The 23,187-nt window shown below is 36.1% G+C and overlaps 1 protein-coding gene and 1 pseudogene across 1 annotated transcript in view; both read left to right on the plus strand.

Annotated features, from left to right (window-relative positions):
* INTS8 (integrator complex subunit 8) overlaps window positions 1–23,187 on the plus strand; it is a 45,670-nt gene that overhangs the window by 19,330 nt on the left and 3,153 nt on the right. The window contains exons 13-26 of the mRNA XM_054590275.1: window positions 624–757; window positions 4,184–4,294; window positions 6,737–6,938; window positions 11,485–11,606; window positions 13,524–13,708; window positions 14,113–14,146; window positions 15,333–15,389; window positions 15,471–15,532; window positions 17,823–17,941; window positions 19,041–19,144; window positions 20,006–20,056; window positions 21,527–21,600; window positions 21,681–21,745; window positions 21,916–21,959. Of these exons, the coding sequence (XP_054446250.1) occupies window positions 624–757; window positions 4,184–4,294; window positions 6,737–6,938; window positions 11,485–11,606; window positions 13,524–13,708; window positions 14,113–14,146; window positions 15,333–15,389; window positions 15,471–15,532; window positions 17,823–17,941; window positions 19,041–19,144; window positions 20,006–20,056; window positions 21,527–21,600; window positions 21,681–21,745; window positions 21,916–21,959 (1,364 nt within the window). The remainder of the gene's footprint in view (window positions 1–623; window positions 758–4,183; window positions 4,295–6,736; window positions 6,939–11,484; window positions 11,607–13,523; window positions 13,709–14,112; window positions 14,147–15,332; window positions 15,390–15,470; window positions 15,533–17,822; window positions 17,942–19,040; window positions 19,145–20,005; window positions 20,057–21,526; window positions 21,601–21,680; window positions 21,746–21,915; window positions 21,960–23,187) is intronic.
* On the plus strand, window positions 1,309–2,824 carry LOC129084213 (histone-binding protein RBBP4-like; annotated as a pseudogene).

Below are 23,187 nucleotides of genomic sequence, written 5' to 3' on the forward strand. Positions count from 1 at the left end.
TTAAAAAGGCAAAATTTTAATTGCTTCGAAGCTCACTAGGTTTAGACTGATTTATTGTTAAATTGTAAAGGAAAAGAATAACATTAACACCTAGAATGCTGGAAGTGGATTATTGAAGACTTTATCTGAAAGCTGAGTTGTATATTAGGAATTTTAATGATCATTTCTTGTTTGGGAAGGCAGCCCCTCCTCTTTCTCTCCCTTCGAAAAACACATTCTAAATATTTATTACTCAAAATTAACATTTTATTTTATTTTATTTATACATGGTTTTGTTAACATATGATGTTCAGAAGTGAGCGATTGTCTATGTAAGTTAATTTTTTCCCTATATAACACAGTTTTTTCTGTGAACCAGTTAGTGATTTTTACCTTTGTTTATATTTTTATCATCTTTATTTATTAAATGCAGACAAAATTGTTGTAGGTTTTCTCTAAGGATAAAGTTAATAGTAAATTATTTTATGTTAATCAGTTCTCAAGATGAGAGCTGTTTTTAACATAGATATAGTACTTACAAACATACACAATTTCTCTCAATAAATTACCATTCTCATAGTTAAAGGATAATGTGTGCCCTTGAGTTAAATCATTATTGAAATACAAATTTCTTCCTTTCTTAGCTTCAGCAAGTGTCAACATTGGCCAGTTGGAGCATCAGCTGATATTGTCAGTGGATCCCTGGAGGATTCGACAGATTTTAATTGAATTACATGGTATGACTTCGGAGCGCCAATTCTGGACAGTGTCAAATAAGGTAAGAAACCCTCTGTCAAGAACAGATAAGGTCCTGGCTGGTATAGCTCAGTGGACAAGTCCCCTCCTGGGGCAACTGATCTATTTCTCTCTCTCTTTCTTCTTCACTTCCCCTGCTCTCTAAAAAATAATCAATAAAATCTTTTAAAAAATTTAAAAATTAAGTGAGCAATTCAGTAGGATTAAAAAAAAAGAAAAAGGTAAGAAAATTACCTTTGTTTTCTGATGTAGTTTAGTAGAAAAGTTGTTGCCTGACCTTTTTTGAGAATAAAGACCCCTTTTTTTGTCAATAATTTTAGGACCTTCATATGACAATAATTGTATTTTGAACATCCATTGTCAGAGAAATAAAAAATGTCACAAAAGATACTATTATATCAGTAACTTCTAACAATAAGTTTATATGCCACTTATTGTCATAGCCTCTACATACACTTTACAAATATAGTTGTAATTATATGTGTAAGGTATATTTCTTATGCAGTCTAGTTAATACTTGCTATGGGTTTAATAGAGGACTTTTTGTTTTTTAATACCTTCTTAAGGTCTCTAAAGTCTACAGTTTGGAACCAGTTCATAAAAGCCTTTTTATAGACATGTTTGGCTTTAGATACTCACTTAGAAATACCCAACTAGGCAGAATGAGTGCCCTCATTCTCTCCACCCCTCCCTCAGTACTGGACCCCGGGATCCCCCTGGCTTGCCTGCCCGCCATGGCTGACAAGGAAGAAGCCTTTGATGACACAGTAGAGCGTGTGATCAATGAAGAGTACAAAACATGGAAAAAGAACATCCTTTTTCTTTACGATTTGGTGATGACCCATGTTCTGGAGTGGTACAGCCTAACTGCACAGTGGCTTCCAATTGTAGCCAGACAAGAAGGGAAAAATTTCAGCATTCGTTGACTTGTCCTGGGACACACACATCGGATGAACAGAAGCACCCTGTGATAGCCAGTGTGCAGCTCCTTAATAATGATGCTCAGTTTGATGCTTCACAGTATGACAGTGAGAAAGGACAACTTGGAGGTTTGGGCTCTGTTAGTAGAAAAATTGAAATAGAAATCAAGGTCACCCATGAAAGAGAAGTAAATGCATCATGTTTTTTGCCAGAGAACCCTAGCATGTGATATTTTTTTCTTTTTGACTATACAAACATCCTACTAAACCAGATCCTTCTGGACAGTGCAACCCAGACTTGCATCTTCATGGACATCAGAAGGAAGGCTGTGGGCTTTCTTGGAACCCAGGTCTCACTGGGCACTTATTTTGGGCTTCCGAAGACCACACGATCTTCCTGTGGGATGTCAGTGCTGTTCCAAAGGAAGGAAGAGTTGAGGCTGTGAAGGCCAACTTCACAGGGCAGCAGCAGTAGTAGGAGATGTTTCCTGGCATCTGCTCCATGAGTCTCTGTTTGGATCATTTCCTTATGATCAGAAACTTACGCTCTGGGATACTTGTTCAAACAGTACTTCCAGATCAAGCCACTCAGTTGATGCTTACACTGCTGAAGTGAACTGCCTTTCTTTTGTTCCTTGTAGAGAGTTCATCCTTGCCACAGGGTCAGCTGATAAAACTGTTGGCCTTATAGGATCTGAGAAGTCTGAAACTGAAGTTACATTCCTTTGAATAAAATAAGGATGAAGTATTCTAGGCTCAGTGATCACCTCATAGTGAGAGGCTTTCAGTGGTACTGATCGCAGGCTTAATGTCTGGGATTTAAATAAAATTGGAGAGGAACAATCCCTGGAAGATGCAGAAGATGGGCCACTGGAGTTGTTAGTTCATGGTGGTCACACTGCCAAGATACCTGATTTCTCCTGGAATCCCAATGAACCTTTGGTGTGCTCTGTGTCAGAAGATAATGTACAAGGGTGGCAAATGGCAGAGAACACTTACAATGATGAGGACCCTGAAGGAAGTGTAGACCTAGATGGACAGGGGCCTGTACTTCTTGTGACTTCCCTTTATTCCCCTCTCAACCCTGAGGTTGTTCAGCTCTCCCTCTAGAGTAGTTCCATCAACAATGCTATTAGCCCAAACCAATGGTGTTTTCTTAATATTAACTGGGGGACTTGATTCGGCAAAGCCAAAGGCTTATATTTAAATTTTCTTTAGGAATTTTCTAGTAACAAAGCTTTAAAGTAGCTACTGAAAGGGCAGTATTGTGAGTGCTTATTTTATTTTTCTTATGCTATATCCCAAGTTCTTCAGACTCATTTAAGTAAAGGCTATAAATAAGGAAGGAATAGAGCCAAGTGAGGTAAGTATCTCAGCCATGAAGTGTAAGGACTACAAGATGTCATTTTTATTCAGGAATTAGTGAAGATTCAAGTCCTGTAAGGCCCTACTCTAAAATCTTCATACCTGACTTTCTAGGATGTACAGTTTCCTCTGTAGACCAGTCTCCTCTCAGTTTCTTAAGTCACAACTACATGTTCCTCTTTACCTTTATATTTTGGCTTGTTAGTGTATTTTGTAAGCTCTTTTTATATTATTTCTTTTCTGTGAAATGTTTTTTTTTTTTTTTTAAATCTTGAGCCCACGAAGTGATAGAGAGGTATGTTTTTACCTGACAGTTTACCTGACAGGTAGACTGTCCAGCTAAGCTGACAAGAATGAATTGATAGCTTGTATTTATTTTTTAAATTAAATTAATCCTGGATTTAAAAAAAAAAAATCCCAAACACCCAGCTAATGTGTTTACTTGTTTCTGAGGTTATTTAAAAGCTTTCTTGCATGGAAGTGCAAATGAAAATAGCTTTTAAAACACCATTTCAGTGCAATGTAGCTAGAAATACTAGGGAAGGAATTAAAATAATATGGCAGTGCTTCTGATAACTGTATATTCCTCCTCTGCTGAAAATGTAGTAAAAAAGCAGTCAGAAATTTATGTCTATTTTATGGGACTTGAACATGGAAGTGCAGTAAAATAGAAAATTGCTATGAACATTAGTTGGGCTTCATTAGTATTGACATTGCTATTAGGGTTCATTTTCATAGATGAAGAAGTATTGCGTAATATTTAAGAGGGAGTTCTGATCCTTACTGCCTGTGTTTAAAGCCCAGTTCCATACTTATTAGCTGTATAATCTTGAGCAAATTATTTAACATCGGTGTGCTTCAGTTTTTTCCCCTATGGAAGGGGAATAACTACTTAGTTCATAGTATTATGAGGATTACAGAGGTTAATTCATATATTCTTTTGTTTTTTTCCTTTTTCCTATATCCTTCAGAAAGTTCCACTCAATTTAAATATTTATTACTGGCTCATCATATGTTAATTTTGATTAGCATTTCATTATGGCTGTCTTCTTTTAAATGACCTTTGAATGATTCTTTAAATGTAACCCAAGATTATTGAAAGATTCTTATCTAGATTTGGCTTTCTCTAAGTGTGTATACTTACATATTTTTATTTCTTCTAGTGGGAAGTACCTTCTGTCTATAGTGGTGTTATCCTGGGAATTAAAGACAGTTTAACAAGGGATTTGGTATATATTCTCATGGCCAAAGGTTTACACTGCAGTACAGTTAAGGTGAGTAAAAATGTACACCAACTTCTGGTTCAGAATATGCTTTACTGCCCTGGTCAGGTGTCTCGGTTGGAGCATCGTCCCATATACTGAAAGGTTGTGGATTCAATTCCTGGTCAGAACACATTACCTAGGTTGCGGATTTGATCTTTAGTTGGGGTGCGTATGGAAGGCAAGGGATCGATGTTTCTCTTTCACATTGATATTTTTCTCTCTCTCAATCAATAAAAAGTTGTATCCCCAGGTGAGGATTAAAAAAATAATGTACTGATTTTAGCATGAAAGTCAAGTATCAGTATCTACTATATATTCCATTATTTCAAAACTTAAATCCTTATCTGAGGATATGTTTATTGATTTTAGAGAGAAAGGTGTGGAGAGAGGGAGAGAAAGAGAAACATCGATTGGTTGCCTCCCCTCCTTGCCCCAACCAGGACTTGAACTCGTAACCTTTTGGTGTATGGGACAATGCTCCAACTAACTGAGCCACCTGGCCAGGGCTGTTACATATTGCTGGCTTTAAAATGATAGTCATAGGCTTAAAATGATATTTGAAAAGGTGTTTTGATTTGTTCTTTTTTTCTTTCATAAGTTTAACAAACTGGTCTTGGACATATGGATAATGTTCTATTCCTTTTTAAATATCTAGAGAGCATGAAAAGTTCTTATTTGTATCCTTTAGGATTCATTTACTAAAGATTGTGTTCCAAGCTATAAAAACAATACTAACTCCCTTAAAATTACTTTCATAACTTATTTTATGTAAGGAGTTAGCAATCTGGAAAGTTGAGACATAGGCGAGATGTTACATGATATAAGATAGTAAAATTGCACAACTAATAGTACAGTAAATTATATAGGAACGTTAAGGATAGCATTTGGAAGGCAGAAATGCTGTACTACACTTGAAGCTTAAGTAAGGGATCTAGGCGAAGAGGTTGATGTCATGAGGAAAAGCTCAACGATAAGAAATAGGATGGTGTAGGAGTAGAGTGGAAGCAGTATCCAAATATTTATTTGTTGCGTGAGGTGAGGCAGATGAGGCTTATAATAGGTGAAGTTTATAATAGGGAGCATGTCACTGGGAACTTTTCTCCTTCTCCTAAAATAACATTTATTGGGCTCAGAGACTGTTCTTCAACTTTCATATATAATTTTCTTTAAAAAAAACCCCACAAAACCCCAAGTGTGCAGAAGGGATTTTTCTCAGTTTTATCAGTGAGAAGTCAGAGACTCAAAGGTATTAAGTTGTCCAAGGTCACACAGCTACCAAGTGGCACAAGTGCTAGAAATGGTAGAGAGAAGAGAACATATTAGAGAAGAGGTAAAATCTAGAATTAGCTGCTAACTGACTTGCTGTGGAAGGCAAGAGGGAGAAGAGGATCAAGGATGATCAGGTTTCTCCTTTGGGTGTTAGAGAACAGATGAAAGTGCCAACAAGTGAATATGCATAGAAAAACATTATGAGTTCATTTTTACAGTATTTAATTCATGCCTGTAATTGGACACGTGAGCCTGAAGCATGGGTGGTGGTCTGGGTTGGAGATACAGATTTGGGAGTCATCAGAGATCACCCAAGGAGAATATAGAGCCTGGGGGGTGCTCTATGTTCTTGGACTTGGGTCTAAGAAGGAATGGTGTGATGGGTATGAGGACCAGGTACATGAGGAGTCATAATAGAGAATGTCTAGAAGTTCAGTAAGGTAACTGAGAAGTGTTCAGTAGATTGGACAGTTAGAAGACCTTTGTTTAGTGAGCTGTTTCTTCATTATGATGGGCGGTGGGGGAGAAGCCAGATTGGAGGCCTGAAGGAGGCCTCGGGGGAGAGAGTAATGAAGGAAGACTACTCTTTGGAAAAATTGGAAGATGTGTAGGAAAAGGTGTGGGTTGTAGGTGATTTGATTTATTAGCCAATTATGTAGATTAATAGTGTTGTGTGCAAAGATATTATAATGTGGAACCTTGTTGAAGGATATAAGGTCTAATTCTGAATATCTAGGTTGATGGAGAAGCATGCTTGTCGTGAAATTTTATACCTGCAAATATGTATATATACTACATGTAATTTACGTTAAAACTTGTTTATAATTTATGTAAAACTTGTTTAGCAATTTGGCACATGTTTTATATTGCTTATTAGATGTTTTTAAAAAATTGCAAAAGAAGGGTGGGAGGTGGGAGTGGGCGGGGTGGGGGCAAGTGGTGGCGGGAAAATGGAGACAACTGTACTTGAACAACAATAAAAAAATTACAAAAGAATTATTTATTGGAATAAATCAACAATATAGGGATGTTAAAGAACAAGATAATTTAGCCTCATGCCTTGAGAAGATCAGTATTAATCATTTAAATTAATTTTTTTCTTTGTACTCATAAAGTTACATGTTTTTTTTTTTACTCGAGAGGAAAGGTGATCCAGGCTGTTTTGTTGTTCTTTTTTAATAGGACTTTTCCCATGCTAAACAGCTATTTGCTGCTTGTTTGGAATTGGTAACAGAGTTCTCACCAAAACTTCGTCAGGTCATGTTGAATGAGATGCTGCTTTTGGATATTTATACACATGAAGCTGGAACAGGGCAAGCAGGAGAGAGACCTCCTTCTGATCTTATTAGTAGGGTGCGGGGGTATCTGGAAATGAGGCTTCCTGGTAAGACTGTTTCACAAAGCTACATTTCATAAAGTCATTACTCAAGTAACTGTGGGGAAAGTCTAAAAGAATATTTACTTAACTCTTTACCATCTGTAAAAATGTTATTTCCTAAAACAAAATTCAGATGTAGACTTCATTTGAGAACGTTGGGGAAAATGTAGGGAACTATTCATTTCCTAAGATTGCTATAACAGAGTACCACAGACAAGTGATTTAAAACCATGAAATTTATTCTCTCATTGTTTGGAGACTCGATGTCTGAAATCAAGGTGTCTGCATGGCCATGTTCCTTCTGACAGTTCTAGGGAGGAATCCTTCCTTGCACCTTCTTAGCTTGTAGCTTTATCACTCCAGTCTTTGCCCCTTTCTTTATATAGCTTTTGTGTGTGTGTGTGTGTGTGTGTGTGTGTGTCTCTCTCTCTCACCCTCCCTCCCTCCCCCCTCCCGCCTCCCCCCCGTCCTCCCCCTTCTCCCCCCTCTCTTATAAGGCACCAGTCATTGGACTTTAGGGCCTGTGTTTATTCACTATGACATCACCTTAACTAAGTACACCCACAAAGACCCTATTTCTAAGTCAGGTCATATTCTGAGATTTCAGGTGGATGTGAATTTTGAGGGGGACACTGTGCTACTATATTGCAGTTCAAAGGAACACTGTTAAAACAATGTCCTTGAAGGTTTATTTCCTCATTACCATCATAGAAAGCCCTCAAAATGATTGCCATTGGTTCAGGAATTCACTTGTGGTCACTTTAGACCTGTGTGTCCAATTCTAAATGTAAATATCCTATTATGAAAGGGAGCTTATATAAATTATCTGTTGTATATAAATCTTGCTTAGTTAACGCTGTTTCCTAATTTTACATTTATTTTTTAAATTTTACATGTTTTAATAATATAGTCTTTAGAGCAGTGAAATAATACTGTACACATTTAATGTTATAAAACAGTGAAATTGAGGTGTAAAGGAAGGTGCTGATAATGTGCCAAGAGAGAAATGGCTCCTGGCCCTCAGGCGTCTTTTGAATGAATTTAATAATTATTACATTTTGGTTTATAGCAGAAATTACAACCTTTTACACTGTATGGATAAATACCTTTGAGCTTTAATGCATCTGTGCCCTTCAGTATCATAAAAATTGGTCTGATATGCTGGCTCTAACTGTTGACTGACATGCTACTGTGTATGTCTTGCAGTAAAGGGTTGCTTTTTATACATGGTTTCTCAAAAATTAAAAGCAAAAGGAATTGAAAAACCCCAACATTTATTGAATGTTAACTACATGTCAGATATTGTCCTAAGAGCTTTACGTGCATAACTCATTTTGTCCTCATGGCAGCTCTGTGAAGTTACTAGTTTTGTAATTATTCCAATTTTGTAAATCAGGAAACTGAGGTGCAGAGAGGATAAGGAATTTGGCCAAAGTCATGCATTTATTTGAATCCATCAGCCCCACTTAAGCCTGTGTTCTTACTCTTGGAAATGGTTGGAAATGCCTTTAAATAATTATAGCGTATCAGCATTTAATTATACCTTATGGCATTTAAATAGTTTGGAGTTCATATTTGTTTTTGGTCTGAGACTCATAGCTCTGACCATAATTTCTGTAAATTCCTAGCTGCTTGTTTAGCTACTTGTCCCATGGCTTGTGTTATAAACAGTGTTTAAAATGAGAAGGAAAGGATGTAATGTGTTGTTAGGAATTTTAAAAAAAGATTTTCCCCATAGACACAGTTCCTTACCTTTGACGTTGACTGAGCCTCAGTTACAGACTAAATTACCTGAGTGTAGCATGCATCGCTGGCTCTGATGCTCTTACGGCCCTGTAGTCCAATACCACTGCGAGAGGTGCAGTTGGTAGGCTGGTCTTTCCATGTATCAGAATTGGGGGAGGGGTATAAGAAGGTGTCTTCTGCCACCTTCTCCTCCCTCTTTTTTCCCCCCTAATTGAGATGATATTGTTTTGAGGATAAGTACACAGACATTTCAATTTGTAGACAACTTTTAACATTCATACCAAAAACCTAAAAAAGTCATGTGGTTGTGATTTTTTTTTTCTAGTTAGTCCAGTGACATCCAAGTTTAAAATTTGGAGGCTAATTTTCCTTAATAGAGTATCAAGTACCAGTATCTTCAAATGCTGATATGCTGTTACATCAAGGTCCCACTAATGCACAACCTATCATATATGGTACACAATCAAATTTTCAGTCTTTCACAGCATATTTAAAAAGTTGCAAGGAAAAAAACTGGACGACCACACCGAAGATGTTACGGAGTGCACAAAATTCTGACAGGGAGAGCCAACATCAAGGAGTGGTCTTCTTTAGGAAACAGTTTTACCAAAAACATGGGAATAGAAGTAATTTAAAATGTACAAGTCATAGTAAATGCATGACAGACTCCCAATTGTCATTTATTATGCTCTGTATTATAGGATATAAAAACCACCCCCATCTATGGAGTGTTAAGCTGACACCCAAGACAATCAAAGGCTCCCATATTCAATATCCCACTATTTTCTGGTTGTACCAAAAAACAATCAACCAGTAATTGATTTTACCTCTTTTAAAAAAAAGCATTTACATTTAAAAAATGGGATGATGTGGAATTACCTCCTTCTTAAAAATGTTTCTAGAGCTACTAAAAAACTTGCATTTATAAAATAGTTGATAAAAATACTACTTTTGATTGCACAAGAAGGAAGATGGACCCACCTGTAAGACATGGTGTGCGATATTAATCAGACTTGGCTTCTTTCTCCCCTGCTTCATCAGAGATTGGACTTTTCTTGTTTTTAACTTCTATGTTTACCCGAGGTAGATCTTCTTTAGTTTCCTGGCTAACCATTTTGACATTTTTTCTCTTTGTTTCCCTTTTCCCTTTTGTTTGCACTTTTTTTATCTGAAGATTTATTCTTCCCTGCTGCTTTTTATTTTACTTTGTTTCCACTTTTATAGGAGCAGGTTTAGCCAACAACCTCCCGGATCTCCCCTTTGGCAACTTGGCAATAGGGCAGATGTGTGCCAGGTGCCTGCTGGCCACAGTGCTCACTGAGAGCCTTTGCAAAACTGGGCTGCCTGGCCACTCCTGCTTCTCAAGAACTACTCCTCCCTCCTTTTTTTAAGGAAAAAAAAATTGTTCCCGGGTGATACTGGGCCAGTTTTGAATGGGTTAGATGCATGTCCTCTGAGGAACACAGAAAGTTCTCTTTTACATGGGTTGACCTAACTTTTCTGTCAGGAACAAGAAGTGATCTGAACTGACAACAGATCCAACCTTTCAGTTAAAACATAATTAGAAGGTGCAGATTAATTATTCTAAAACCATCTCTTTTGAGAGAAATCCCCCAACTTTTAATACCTTTGTATTAAAAGGTAGCTTTCTGTTGAAACGCTTGGCTTCGTTAATGTTCCTTGGAGTTCAACAAAATTGAATGTTAGGCCTAGTGTTGCTGTCTAACTGTTAAAAGTATATGACTCTATACTTTCTGGTAATGAATAACTGTATTGCAGGTATTTAAAGGGAAGTTTACTCTTCAAGTCACTGCCTCTCAGGCTGTATCAGTACTCCCCTCTCTACGTTCTGATTCATCTTTAAGAGCTATGGCCGTGTTGCTGGAGGGGAGTGCCCACTGAATAAATCAAACGTTGCAGCCAATTGCTGTGTAGCCTTCCTTTGGCAAACTGTGTAGCACTCAATGACATGCATGCATTTGGGCACTAATTTCACTTAAAGGAATGTCTTCATTCCTTTCTTAAGAAGATAATTCAAATAATGTATTTTTATTTTTCTGTGTTCCTATGCTTTTTATCATCTCAAATTCTTTTTAAAAATGAAACGTAAACAAATGGCCACAGGCACACTCTTTATAGAAAGACTGAAAAATATAATTTGGTTTAATATCTCTTCCCATTTAAAGTCTAACATTGTTCTGTAGCATTCATTGAGATTTTCTTTTTGCTGCAGTACGTTAAAACCTGAATATTACATACTTTGAGCTACAAAAATTCACAGCATATTGCACATCAAGGTGTATTTAATAATTTTGCAAAGGAAATAATGTTTAAAACAGTTTCTGGCACATAATATATTTTGAAAGAGTGTATGACTTGTCTCAATATTTATTACATTTTAATCAAGAAGATTATTAAAATGATAAATTAGATTTGTTACATTTTTATTATATGGTTTAGCTATTTCTGTTCTCTAAAAGTACTAAAAGTTTATACCATACCATTTTGTACTTGTTTGTGTTTTTATTCTCTGAAGCCCTTTTGAATGATAAACTTTCACAGAGTGTTGGGCGTCTGAGGTGTTCTTAAGTACATACTTTGGTTGATTAATGGTGGAGACCATGACAATCTATTTATGGAAAACCTTAAACTTTATAGAGAAAAGTGTAAAATGTTAATATTTTTCTATATTTCATCTATAACTGTTGCTTTTAATATGTTTAACTAAAATCTGAGCAAATTTTGCTATGTTCTCACTTTAATATTATGATGGTAATTCCAACTATTTTCATTTTTTGCTTTTTAGATATTCCTCTTCGTCAGGTTATTGCTGAGGAGTGTGTTGCTTTTATGTTAAACTGGAAGGAAAATGAGTATCTTACACTTCAAGTTCCTGCCTTTCTGCTTCAGAATAATCCATATGTAAAGGTAATTCATGTTTAAGTAAAAGAATTATTAGTCCCTGGCTGGTGTAGCTCAGAGGACTGAGTGCTGGCCTGCGAATCAAAGGGTGGCTGGTTCGATTCCCTGTCAGGGCACGTGCCTGGGTTGCGGGTCACAGAGGCAACCACACACAGATGTTTTTCTCCTTCTCCTTCCTCTCCTACTTCTCTAAAAATAAATAAATAAAATCTTTTCTTTAAAAAAAAATTATTAGGATGGAATTATTGTACCTATTTCTCTCTTTTTTTTTTTTCTAATCCTCACCTGAGGACATGCTTATTGATTTTAGAAAGAGGGGAAGGGAGAAACATCGATATGCAAGAGAAGCATCATGGTTGCCTCTTGCACACCCCCAACCTGGGACCTGGCCTGCACCCCAGGCATGTACCCTGACTGGGAGTCGAACCAGAGACCTTTTGGTTCATAGGCTGACGCTCAACCCACTGAGCCACACCAGCCAGAGCAGGTTCTTTTTTATCTTTTTGCTGTTCTGATTGGGTGTTTTTTGCTTCCTTATATTCTAAATTGATTATTTGTTTCTCAGCCTAATCTACTCTACTGTTCATTACCTGTAATTTTATTTTTTAAGGTTTATTTATTTATTGTTTAGAGAGAGGGGAAGGGAGGGAGAATGAGAAGGAGAGACATTTTGTTTGGTTGCCTGCTTCACGTGCCTGAACAAGAGACCAGTCTCACAAACCAGACATGTGCCCTGACTGGGAATCAAACTGGTGACCTTTTGCTTTGCAGGTTGACACCTAACCAACTGAGCCACATTGGCCAGGACTTTGTTAATTTTTCTTCATTGCAGTTAGTATAGCCTTCATTTCTGACTGATCCTGTTTTATGCTGTTCAGGTTTTTACTAAGTTCAGTTGGTATGCGTGTAACCAGTGTTTTGAACTCTGCATCTAGTAGTTGCTTGTCTCCGTTTTCCTTAGTTCTTTTTCAGGCGTTTTGTTCTGTTCTTTCATTTGGACCATTTTTCTTTGTCTCTTCATTTTGGCAGCCTCTCTGTGTTTGTGTCTGTTTTAGGTAGAGCTGCTACGTCTCCCAGGATCAGTCGAGTGACCTAATGTAGTAGATGTTTTGTGGGGTCAGTGGCACAGCCTCCCCTGTCACCCAAGCTGTGCACACGTGGTGTGTCCCCCCTGTGCAAGTGGGCTTGCTCTTCAGGGGGGAACTCTGCAGCCGAGATAGCCCACCCAATGTTTTACCTACCACATATGGATGTGGGACCAGCTTATCCTGCATCTCTGTCCCTAACCAGTTTTGATGTGGATTCTCCTTTAATTCCAAGTTGTAGTACTCCTCTCGGCCAGATTTCAGGCAGTTCTGAACGATGGTGGTTCTGTAGTTTACTTATAATTTTGATGTGGCTGTGGGAGGAGGTGAATGCTGTGTTTACCTTCCCTGCCATCCTGACTGGAAGTTTTTAAGCACTGTTTTAATCTCATCTCTGGGATTTTACCATAGTTAACATTGCGGTGTATATATTCCATTACACACCTTTTTAATTTTTTTTTTTTTAAAGTACGATTGTACTATGTGTATTTGGAAACTTGGTTTTTTCCACTTAATAAATCACATACCTCTTTGCATTGTCCCAGTTTGTCTCACTATACTATACTGGTTTTTGTTCTCATTAGACTGCTTAGAAATAATGAGGTATATAATACTGTAAAATCAGAGGATTCTCTTTCCTGAGCAGAGTCAGATCTTTCAGTAGACAGTGAGCTCCAAATTCCTCAGTTGTTGGATGGAAGGCACAGCTTAAAATAACTGTGCTTGGGATATTTGGGCAATGACACATTTTTCTTTAAGGGTGCCTTTATAATAGTACTAGCATGTATGACATTACAGATTGTCTCTTGTGTATTTTCTGTTTGTTTTTCGTGTTCAGCTTGGACAGCTTTTAGCGGCTACAATCAAAGAACTTCCAGGCCCTAAAGAAAGTAGACGGACTGCTAAAGACCTTTGGGAAGTTGTTGTTCAGATCTGTAGTGTGTCCAGTCAACACAAACGAGGAAATGATGGCAGAGTTAGTTTAATAAAGCAGAGGGAATCTACATTAGGTATAATGTATCGGTATGTTTTGATGACTTTATTTTTTGAGTTATATTATTATTTATACTATTTGTACTATTTCAAGAACATCTATCATTATCCTTATACATCATAAAGATGGACAATGTAAGAATTCTCTGGTGCTGATATCTGATGGACTTGGCTGATGTGACTGCATTTAGAAATACTTTGTTGTTTATTGTAGGAGACTATCAATAATTTAACATAGTGAAATCTTACAGTTGGGCAGTATAAAAGATGTCACATGTGATTAAAACATAGAAGAAATTTTATTACATTAATATGGCAATAGAATACTCTTATACATGCAGAACTGGAGAGTTAGGACTAAATCTTCATCTGTAATTTTCTTGATTTTATTTTTAATTTCTGATATTTAATGTATATAAAATTTTTTTTTGTAGGAGTGAATTGCTCTCTTTTATCAAAAAATTACGGGTACGTTTTATTAAAAGTTGATCTAATTAATTACTTTTGCTGATATTTATGGACTATGAGGGGGACCCAACAAAAACTGGAATTTATTTATAAAACATTATGTATTCTTACATTTTTAAACTTCAGTCACCTTCAAAGTACTCTCCATTTTATGCAATACACATAGTGAGACATTTTTTCCACTGCTCAATACAGTTTCTGAACTTGTCAATTTTGATACCTTTTAGTGCTTCTGCCTTTTTTTTGTTCTGCCTCTTACATATCAGTGAAATGTTTCCCTTTGAGGATTTTTTTCATGGGGGAAACCAAAAAAAGCCTCTTGGGGCAACATAGGGTGAATAGGGAGAGTGGGGCATGCGGGTCATGCTGTTCTTTTGGTCAGAAACTGCTAACCACTCAGCACCGTGTGTGGGCTGTTGCATTTGTAAATCACCCATCATGAAATGCACGAACACTTGGAAAGTCTTCAAAAACAATTCACTGAAGCCCAGCGCAGCCTTTCACAGCAACGCCAACTGGTGCACTGATACAGATGGGTTCCTGGAACACTCACCGAGCGGGGAAAGCCTGTACTAGAAGGGGCTCACCCCTCAGAAAAGAATTCCAGTTTTCAGGGGGTCCCCCCTTGTGTAACTAAAAAGTATTGAGTGCTTAAATGATTATTTAGGTGATTGGTTAATTTTGAGTATTAGGATAGTTTGAAAGGAGAAGTTTAATTTGCATTTACCTAACTATGTTTTAGTGACTAGAAACAGGTATTTTTAAAATTGTAAAGAAGTCCGCATAATAGGGCTAGATGTGTAAAGCGTAGCTTTAATTTTGGTTTGATAATATTAATATAATATTTATTGGACATAATCTAGATTTTCTTTTTTATTATTTTAAGAAATAAAAATCATTTTTTGAGGTAGCTGGAAGTTGGAAAGACATTTACTCAGTTTCAGAAATCATGAGGATTTGAGCATTGTAAACCAGACACCTAAATGTGATAATTTTTGTGTAAATTGTGTGCCATGATTTCTTTCATGACATTAAAGATAAAGTTGATTTTTAGTATGTCTTAAACTAAAGTAGATGGTAAATTCCAAAATTTTTTTGGAAGAAAATATTTGGTATTCCTGAGGTTGATGGAAGAAATATTAAAATATATATAATATTTAAGGATTCTGTGTTTTCTTTCTCATAGGAACCATTGGTTTTGTCTATTATTTTATCACTTTTTGTGAAACTTCATAATGTTCGGGTCAGTATTTCATAATTTTATTAAAAAAATTTTTTTGAAAGAAATTTCCATTTAAGTCACACTTATTTATTTTTTTTAAAGGAGGACATTGTGAATGATATTACAGCTGAACACATTTCTATTTGGCCATCCTCTATCCCCAAGTAAGAAGTATTATAGTTTACATTTATTAAATTATTTATGTATTTAGAACTATCCTGACTAGTATAGATAATTTTGAATAATTTGATTAAAAGGGTACAACGTTAGGATTTTGAAGTTAACTTTGTTTCTTTATTAGAGTTATTATCTTCCTAAAAAATTACAGATAAGGCATAACTCTAAGAAAGTGCTGAGGTACACCAGCATTAGGTAGAACAGAAGATTTCTAAGTAGTCCTGATTTCTTGTCAGTGTGTAGAATTAGAAAATCAAGGCTAAAAAGAATGACTTTTTATCAAGTTTGTAGTGTATTATCTCCTTTACAAGTATCTATATGAAAATTTTTTTTTTTTTAAATTCTTTGTAGGTGTTATCTAACACTGTGATTATCAGAGGCTCCCAAACCTTTTTGTTGCCTTAAGAAGCTCTTTAATGACTTTAAGAAATCTTCACCCTAACTTTTATCACCTGAGAAGCATAATAAAAGATGTTGGAGAATATTTTTAGGGGAGAGAAAGTATTCTTACTCTGGAAGAAGAAACCATTTATATTTTTTCTCTTTCTACACGTAGCCAACTTCTCATTCAGGAGAGTTCATGTTTCTTTACTCCCTCTCTTTCCCCATCTTTGTGCCTTAATGGTAGTCCTAGGCCTCATTTTATTACTCTTAGTGGCATCTGGGAAGAAGAAAAGATTTCAGTAGGTAGGAAGCAGGCAGCAGAATGAGAGTAATTTGCTTTCATCCCAAACTTTGAGGTTGGAAGCAGCTACTTATCTCATGTGGAAACTGGAGGTTCAAAAGTGGGTTTGTGACCCTTCCCTCCACTTACTAAGGCTTGTTTTCCAAAGGAGCACCATGCTTTATGAAGCAAATGTGCATGTTCCACAGCTTTCGAACTGCAGATTTTATATAAAATTAGTTCATTAGATAGCAGTCCAAGAATCAGAGATCATTTTGCCTTTTTAATTGATGGTTGTCACGTCTCTTTGGTGTTACTTTGGCCTAATTATAGATTGTAAACAAATGATAGATTTTCAGTGTGTGTTTATTATAAATGAACAAAAAGAATGGTTTACCATAGAGGGTCTGAGCCAGACTCTTAGGATTGGTGTCCCAGCCACTCCACTTACCAGGTATATGACCTTGAGTAAGTTACTTTCTGTGCCAGTTTCCACATCTGAAAAATGGGTATATGAATAGTACCTCTGTCAGAATTGTGAAGATTAAATAAGTTAATACATTTTCTAAGCTAATTGTTTAAGGACTGGTGCATAGTAGGCTTTATTATCTTTGTGATAAAATTGCTTTAATGTAAATGGACCTAGAGAAAATAAAATGTGGTCATTGTGGCTTTCTGCTCCAGGGAGATACGAGCTATCAACTATATTAATTGGGTGCTGACCTGGATTTTATCTTCACAGTTCTGTCTTCTAATTCTGTATCTCAAGACTTCCAGGTTTAACTAGGCCCCTAGCAGCTGGTCCTATTCCTTACTCTTTTTTGATTCCCTTATTCCTACCAAATGCACTTAAGTGGTACACCTGCCATATCTAGCCCCTAACCCTGTGATAGTCAATTAAATATCTAATCCAGAGGAGTTAGTTACTCTTAGGAGAAGTCACAAGATGGATTTAAGGCCACATTGTTAGTGTTTGAGCTCTTGTTTTTGGTGGCTTCTACATAATAGATAAAGAAATCATTTGGGGGAAATTTATGAGTCTGTCTCTTTAATTTTATTATCTGTAAATTTTGCCTAAAAAATGGAGCTAGGTGTTTACCTTACTGCTTTTATATGCTTTATATTGTAAAATAATTAAGATACTTTATAAAAAAGATTTTATTTCTTTAGAGAGAAGGGAAGGGAGGAAGAGAGGGAGAGAAACATTCATGTGTAGTTAGTTTTTTCTTACGCTCCCCCAACCGGGGACCTGGCCCACAACCCATGCATGTGCCCTGACGGGACTTGAACTGGCAACTTCAGTTCACATGCTGTCACTCAATCTACTGAGCCACACCAGCTAGGGCTAAATATACTTTTTAATAGCAACTGTCTTTGGCATTTTTGGGGGTGGGAGAAGGAAACAAAAATCAGATTGTTTTCAACTTCTTATAAAAAGTTAGCTTATCGCACTTTCTCAGGTATTTTGATAGTTTCTGTATATCCCTAGAAATATTTAGCATATTTATGGTCACCTAAATTTTGGCTAAGTCTTTTGGTTTTTAATAAATGTGTGTATGGAATTTGAAGTTGTTTCTTAAAATAGAGATTAATGTTCATTGTCTTTCCTTTAGCCTCCAGTCAGTGGACTTTGAAGCTGTGGCAATCACAGTGAAAGAGCTAGTACGGTATGCCCGCAGCATAAATCCAAACAACCATTCCTGGTTAATTATTCAGGCAGACATTTACTTTGGTAAGTGAGATGTATGGTTGCTTTGTGTTTTGTTTTTGTAGACTTTCAGAAGTAAAAATAAGTATATTACACATTTTATTGCAATACTATATTAAACTTGCCTTGTTTTTGACAGATACCTCTTCCTACATAATACTAAGAGAGTAAAACTGAAATCATCATTTTTATGCATTTTGCTGTATAGAGCTTTTGGTTCAGATGCTTTTAATTTTATGTTGACTACCTTATTTCTGTTTTTTTGTTTTGTTTTGAAGAGTGAATGGTCATCTAGTAAGTTGATAAAATAGTCTTAAGGAAAGAGGTTAAAGTTAGCTTGCAGAATTGCTACTTAAAGGTTCTAAAATCTGTCCAGGTACTCCTTTCTTTTTTAAGATTTTATTTATTTATTTTTGGAGAAAGGGGAAGGGAGAAATAAAAGGAGAGAAACATCAATGTGTGAGAGAAACATTGACTGGTTGCCTCTCGCATGCCCCCAACTGGGGACTGGCCTGCAACCCAGGCATGTGTCCTGACCAGGAATCGAACCAGTCATATTTCGGTTTGCAGGATGATTCCCAACCCGGTGGGCCACACCAGTTAGGGCTCTCCGGGCACTCTTGATAATTATTTGTATTCTTGGTAATACATTGATACTTATAGATCTTTCCAACTTGATAAGAATATTTCTGTTACTACGCAGATAAAAAAAATTCTGACTGATCATTTCATGATCAGTTTTTTAGGAGTTGGTTTTTTTAAAGGAGAAATTTCCAAATACAAGAGTAGGGAGGATAGTATAGTGAACCCATATGTGTGTGCCATCTCGCTCTAATATAACTTAAGGCCAGTCTCATTTTATCTGTACCCTCGCCTACATTATTTCCCTGTCTCCCAGGTTGTTTTTGAAGCAAATAGTTGCAAATTTTAAAAGTAGTTTAAAAAAAAAGGCAGTTTTTTTCAGTGTCCTGGATAAGTGTTGTTATCGCTGGGCTACGGTTTGAATCTGCTTTTGTCAACTTAAGAGTTTTAATGCCTGATTCTTCACAAAAGAAGCTCTGTCTGTTTTTCCAGCTGATATGTCTAATGAGAAGTAATTCTTTATCTCTGTTTTCTACTCCAGCAACAAATCAATATTCAGCAGCTCTTCACTATTACCTCCAGGCTGGAGCTGTATGTTCTGACTTCTTTAATAAGGCTGTTCCCCCTGATGTTTATACAGACCAGGTAAGTTGTTTTTATTGGCTCTTTTCCTTCTTGTCTCCCTTTAAATGTTCTTCTCTCTGGGTCCCTTTTGGGTGAGTTTTCATTTCCATGTTTGTGGTAGTGTTTCCCAAATTGAGTGCTTTAGACAAGATTGCTCTCCCTATTTCTAGTGCCCATAGTCCATTGATGTTTTGATTTCCCCAAACACCTCAAACTCAACCTGTCCAGAACCGATTGCAGCCTTTTGCTTTACCAGTCTCTCCTCCTAGTGACCACTGCCTCCAAAACAAACAAACAACTCACCAAAATACCAAACACCTTCGTTTAACTGTTTGAGTTGACTAAACCCAAATCCTGAGTGTCGTGTTCTGTTCTTGAAAGACCCTCGCACACCACAAACCACCCAATCAGCCTTCAAGGCATATTGGTTCCTTCTCCGAAATCTTGGATTTTGTTTATTTTCTGTTGCTATGCATTGCTCTTTCTTCGGGTTTAGTCTACCAGTATCATACTTTAAAATAAATAGCATTTTCAGTATTTATGATAAATGGCTTTTGAGGTAAGATTTAAAAATTTTTAGTAACTTTTTAATGAATAAACTTCATATTTTAGAACAGCTTTAGATTCACAGCAAAATTGAGCAAAATTAGAGTGCTCATATACCCCCTATGTACCAGCTGTGGACTATCTCTTAGTAAATGTTTCATATGTACTTAAAAAACAAAAAGCAAACGGGTGCTGTTGTTGGGAGGAGTTTTGCAAAAATGTATCCCCCCTACACATGCACAGCCTCCCCCGCTGCTGACATCTCTCATCAGAGTGGCGCATTTGTTATAATTGATGCTAATTAGTTTCTTAAAATAATCAGAATTGTTTTTATAGGTAATAAAAAGAATGATAAAGTGTTGTTCTTTGCTGAATTGCCACACACAGGTTAGTTTATTATATTTTGATGTTGGTTTATTTTCTTGTATATTGGAGTTTCTAATAAATAAAAAACATTGGACTGGGAAGTAGCTTTTATTTTCCTTTTAATTGCTTATGTTTATGGTATTTAAGAATTTGGCATATTGGGTTTTTTTTAGTACTTTATAGAATTTTAACTAAAATGAAAGTATGAATTAGAAAAGAAGCGTTCTCAAGTATGTTTTCTTATATTTAAGAGTAAATATGTACATTGGTTATCAGGGAAATGCAGATCAGCACCACGGCAGGACAGTACTTCACACTCACTAGGGCGGCTGTGATGCAAAGGCAGGTAGAGACAAGTGTGGAGAATTATGATGCTGATAGGAACATAAAATGAGGCAGCCTTTTTGGGAAAACAGTTTGGCATTTCATCAAAAAGCTAAAAATAGAATTACCATATGACCCAGCAATTCCACTCCTAGGTACATAACCAAAAAAATAGAAAACATGTGTCCACACAAAAATTTGTACATGAGTGTTCACAGCAGCATTATTCATAATAGTCAGAAAGTTACAAACAAGTGTTTTATCAGCTGGTGAATGGATAGACAAAATTGGGCATTACCTGTGCAATGGACTATTACTCAGCCATAAAATGGAATGAAGTTCTAATGTGTACTCAAACTGGGATGAATCTTACAAGTATTATGTTGAGTCAAAAAAGCCACATACAAAAGGCTATTATATGATTCCATTAATATGAAATGTTTAGCATAGGCAAATCTATAGTCAGAATGTGAATCAGTGGTTGCCAGAGACTGAGGCGGGAGGGGAGGAGGAATGGAGAGCAACTGTCACTGGGTATGGAGTTTGCAGGGAGAGGGGAGGGAGAAAATATTTTGGAATTTGGTAGTGGTGATGGTTGTACAACTTCGTGAATATACTAAAAACTTCTCTATACTCTAAAGGGGTGAATTTTATGGTATATGAATTATATTTTTAAAAATTAAAAATATTTTTAAAAGAAATAAGCATGACCTATATACCTGATTGAAATGGATCTGTTTTCTGTGTTAAGCAGACTGGCAGCTTAAATTTTGCCAAAATGAGCTTTTGTATTTGCCAGCTATGAAAGGTTTAAGCATGTTCTGTATATCCTTGAATGTCATGACACTTTTGTTTGGCAGTTTTCTATTCCCTTTGATTTTTCTGAACTGGCATTTGCCAACTTCTCATTCAAATAAATAGCTCTTAAAACTCTAGATCACTGATGAAAAAATATTGGGCAGACTGTCACTTGTGTAAAGGTTTTTGCAATTAAAATTGGATGGAAGGCAGCAGTACAAGCTGATCCACTCAGGGTTATCTGCAGAGTCTCTTAAATGATACATTCTTGATATAAGAATCATTAAAAATTTCTCCTCCAAAACCAGGAGAGTCATTGTTGACACTAGTTACATGAAACTGTTTTTAAATCTTTATTTGTTTATGTAGGTGGCAATTTTATGTCAGTTCCTTAGAGAAATTGACTACAAAACAGCCTTTAAATCACTGCAGGAACAAAACAGGTATGAATGATTTCTAAAATAAAATGAAGTTGCAATTTTTCTGCTGAAGAAAGAGGAAGTGACCGAATTCTGTTTTTCAGTCATGATGCTATGGACTCCTACTATGACTACATATGGGATGTTACCATTTTGGAATACTTGACTTATATCCTTTCAACTAATACCACATGTGATATTAGAAGAACAGTTCACTTCTGTAAATTAAAGAAGTACTTAGTATTGTGTATTTTCTAAACCAAACCTAAAAAACAGAGTTGAGATTCTATCATGGTATTTAATAGTATTAGATTTATTATTCTTAACTGATTAATTTAGATCTCCATCATAAAAGAGGAGAAACAGATAAAAGACAAATTGCGGTAAGTTACTTTGTGCCTTTCTCAGTAATATACTTAATTTCCTTAATATTAAAACCATTGCTAAGAATTCAACCAACAAAAAAAGATTTTTGTGTGTCTATTTACTGCCAAAAGTTGATTATTAGTGTTTATTTTTTAAAAGATCCTATTTTGGTAATACGAGCTTTTGTATCTAGTTTATTTTGTATTAAAATGTTAGACTGTGTCTCTTTACTCCAAACCTTTAAGTGGTTTCCCATTTCTCACAATGTCAAAGTCCATACAATGGCCTGTAAGGTCACCTATGAATTTCCCATCTGACCCCCCCTTGCTAACTTCTGCTATACCAATAAAATGCTAAGAATGTTCACCACTGAACGGCTGTTGGACTTTTCCAGGAACATTCTTTAACTTCCCTCAGGCCTTTCCTCAAATGTCACCTTCTTAGTAATCATTCTTTCCTAACCATCTTATAAAATAGCAATGTCTCTCCCCCTTTTCTAATATTCTTCTCACTTTAAAAAATTTTCTCCATAGCACTATCTACATCTGACATACTACAGGATGGGCAGAAGTAGGGTTACAGTTGTATGTATGTGAAACATTCTATTCTTGTATTATTAATTATTGTATTTTCCATATGAACAACTGTGAACCTTACTTTTGCTCACCCCTGTATATATTTACTTACTTACTGGCTATTTCCTCGAGGGCAGACACTTGATTTTGTCATAGCTGATACCTAAAATAGTTCCTGGCACATAACAGATGCTCAATAGTAACTGAATAAGTGAATTTTTGATTTGAATTTGACTTAAAAGCCAAAACATAATCAATGTTAATGGGCATTTTTATTTGTCTAACATTTGCTGCATTATTACCATAGATATTTTTCTCTTCATTTATATTAATAAAAGTAAATACTGTTTAAGTGTCCTTTAAAGTTTTGTTTTTGGACCAGATCGTATGACCACTAGTTAGAGGAAACAATGATAACAGTGTCTTTAAGAAAAAAGAAAGGGAGCAAGGAAGGAAAAAACAGGAAGCCAGCTCTACTTGACTGGAGGCTACTGAGCCTCCCGTGTCCAGTTTCTCTAGGTCTGGAAGTGAATACTGAAACTTTTCCAGTTCTCTGATGCTATTTTCAAATTTCCTCTACTTGATATCATTTTTAAAGTCCTTTCTCTTTCAAAGCTTATACTTCCCTCCTTACTTGCTTACCTAACCAACCTCCTGGTTGTTATTCTAC

Source organism: Pteronotus mesoamericanus, unplaced genomic scaffold (genome assembly GCF_021234165.1).
Source record: "Pteronotus mesoamericanus isolate MK-2021 breed Mesoamerican mustached bat unplaced genomic scaffold, CSHL_Meso_final scaffold_174, whole genome shotgun sequence".
NCBI classification, from domain to species: domain Eukaryota; kingdom Metazoa; phylum Chordata; class Mammalia; order Chiroptera; family Mormoopidae; genus Pteronotus; species Pteronotus mesoamericanus.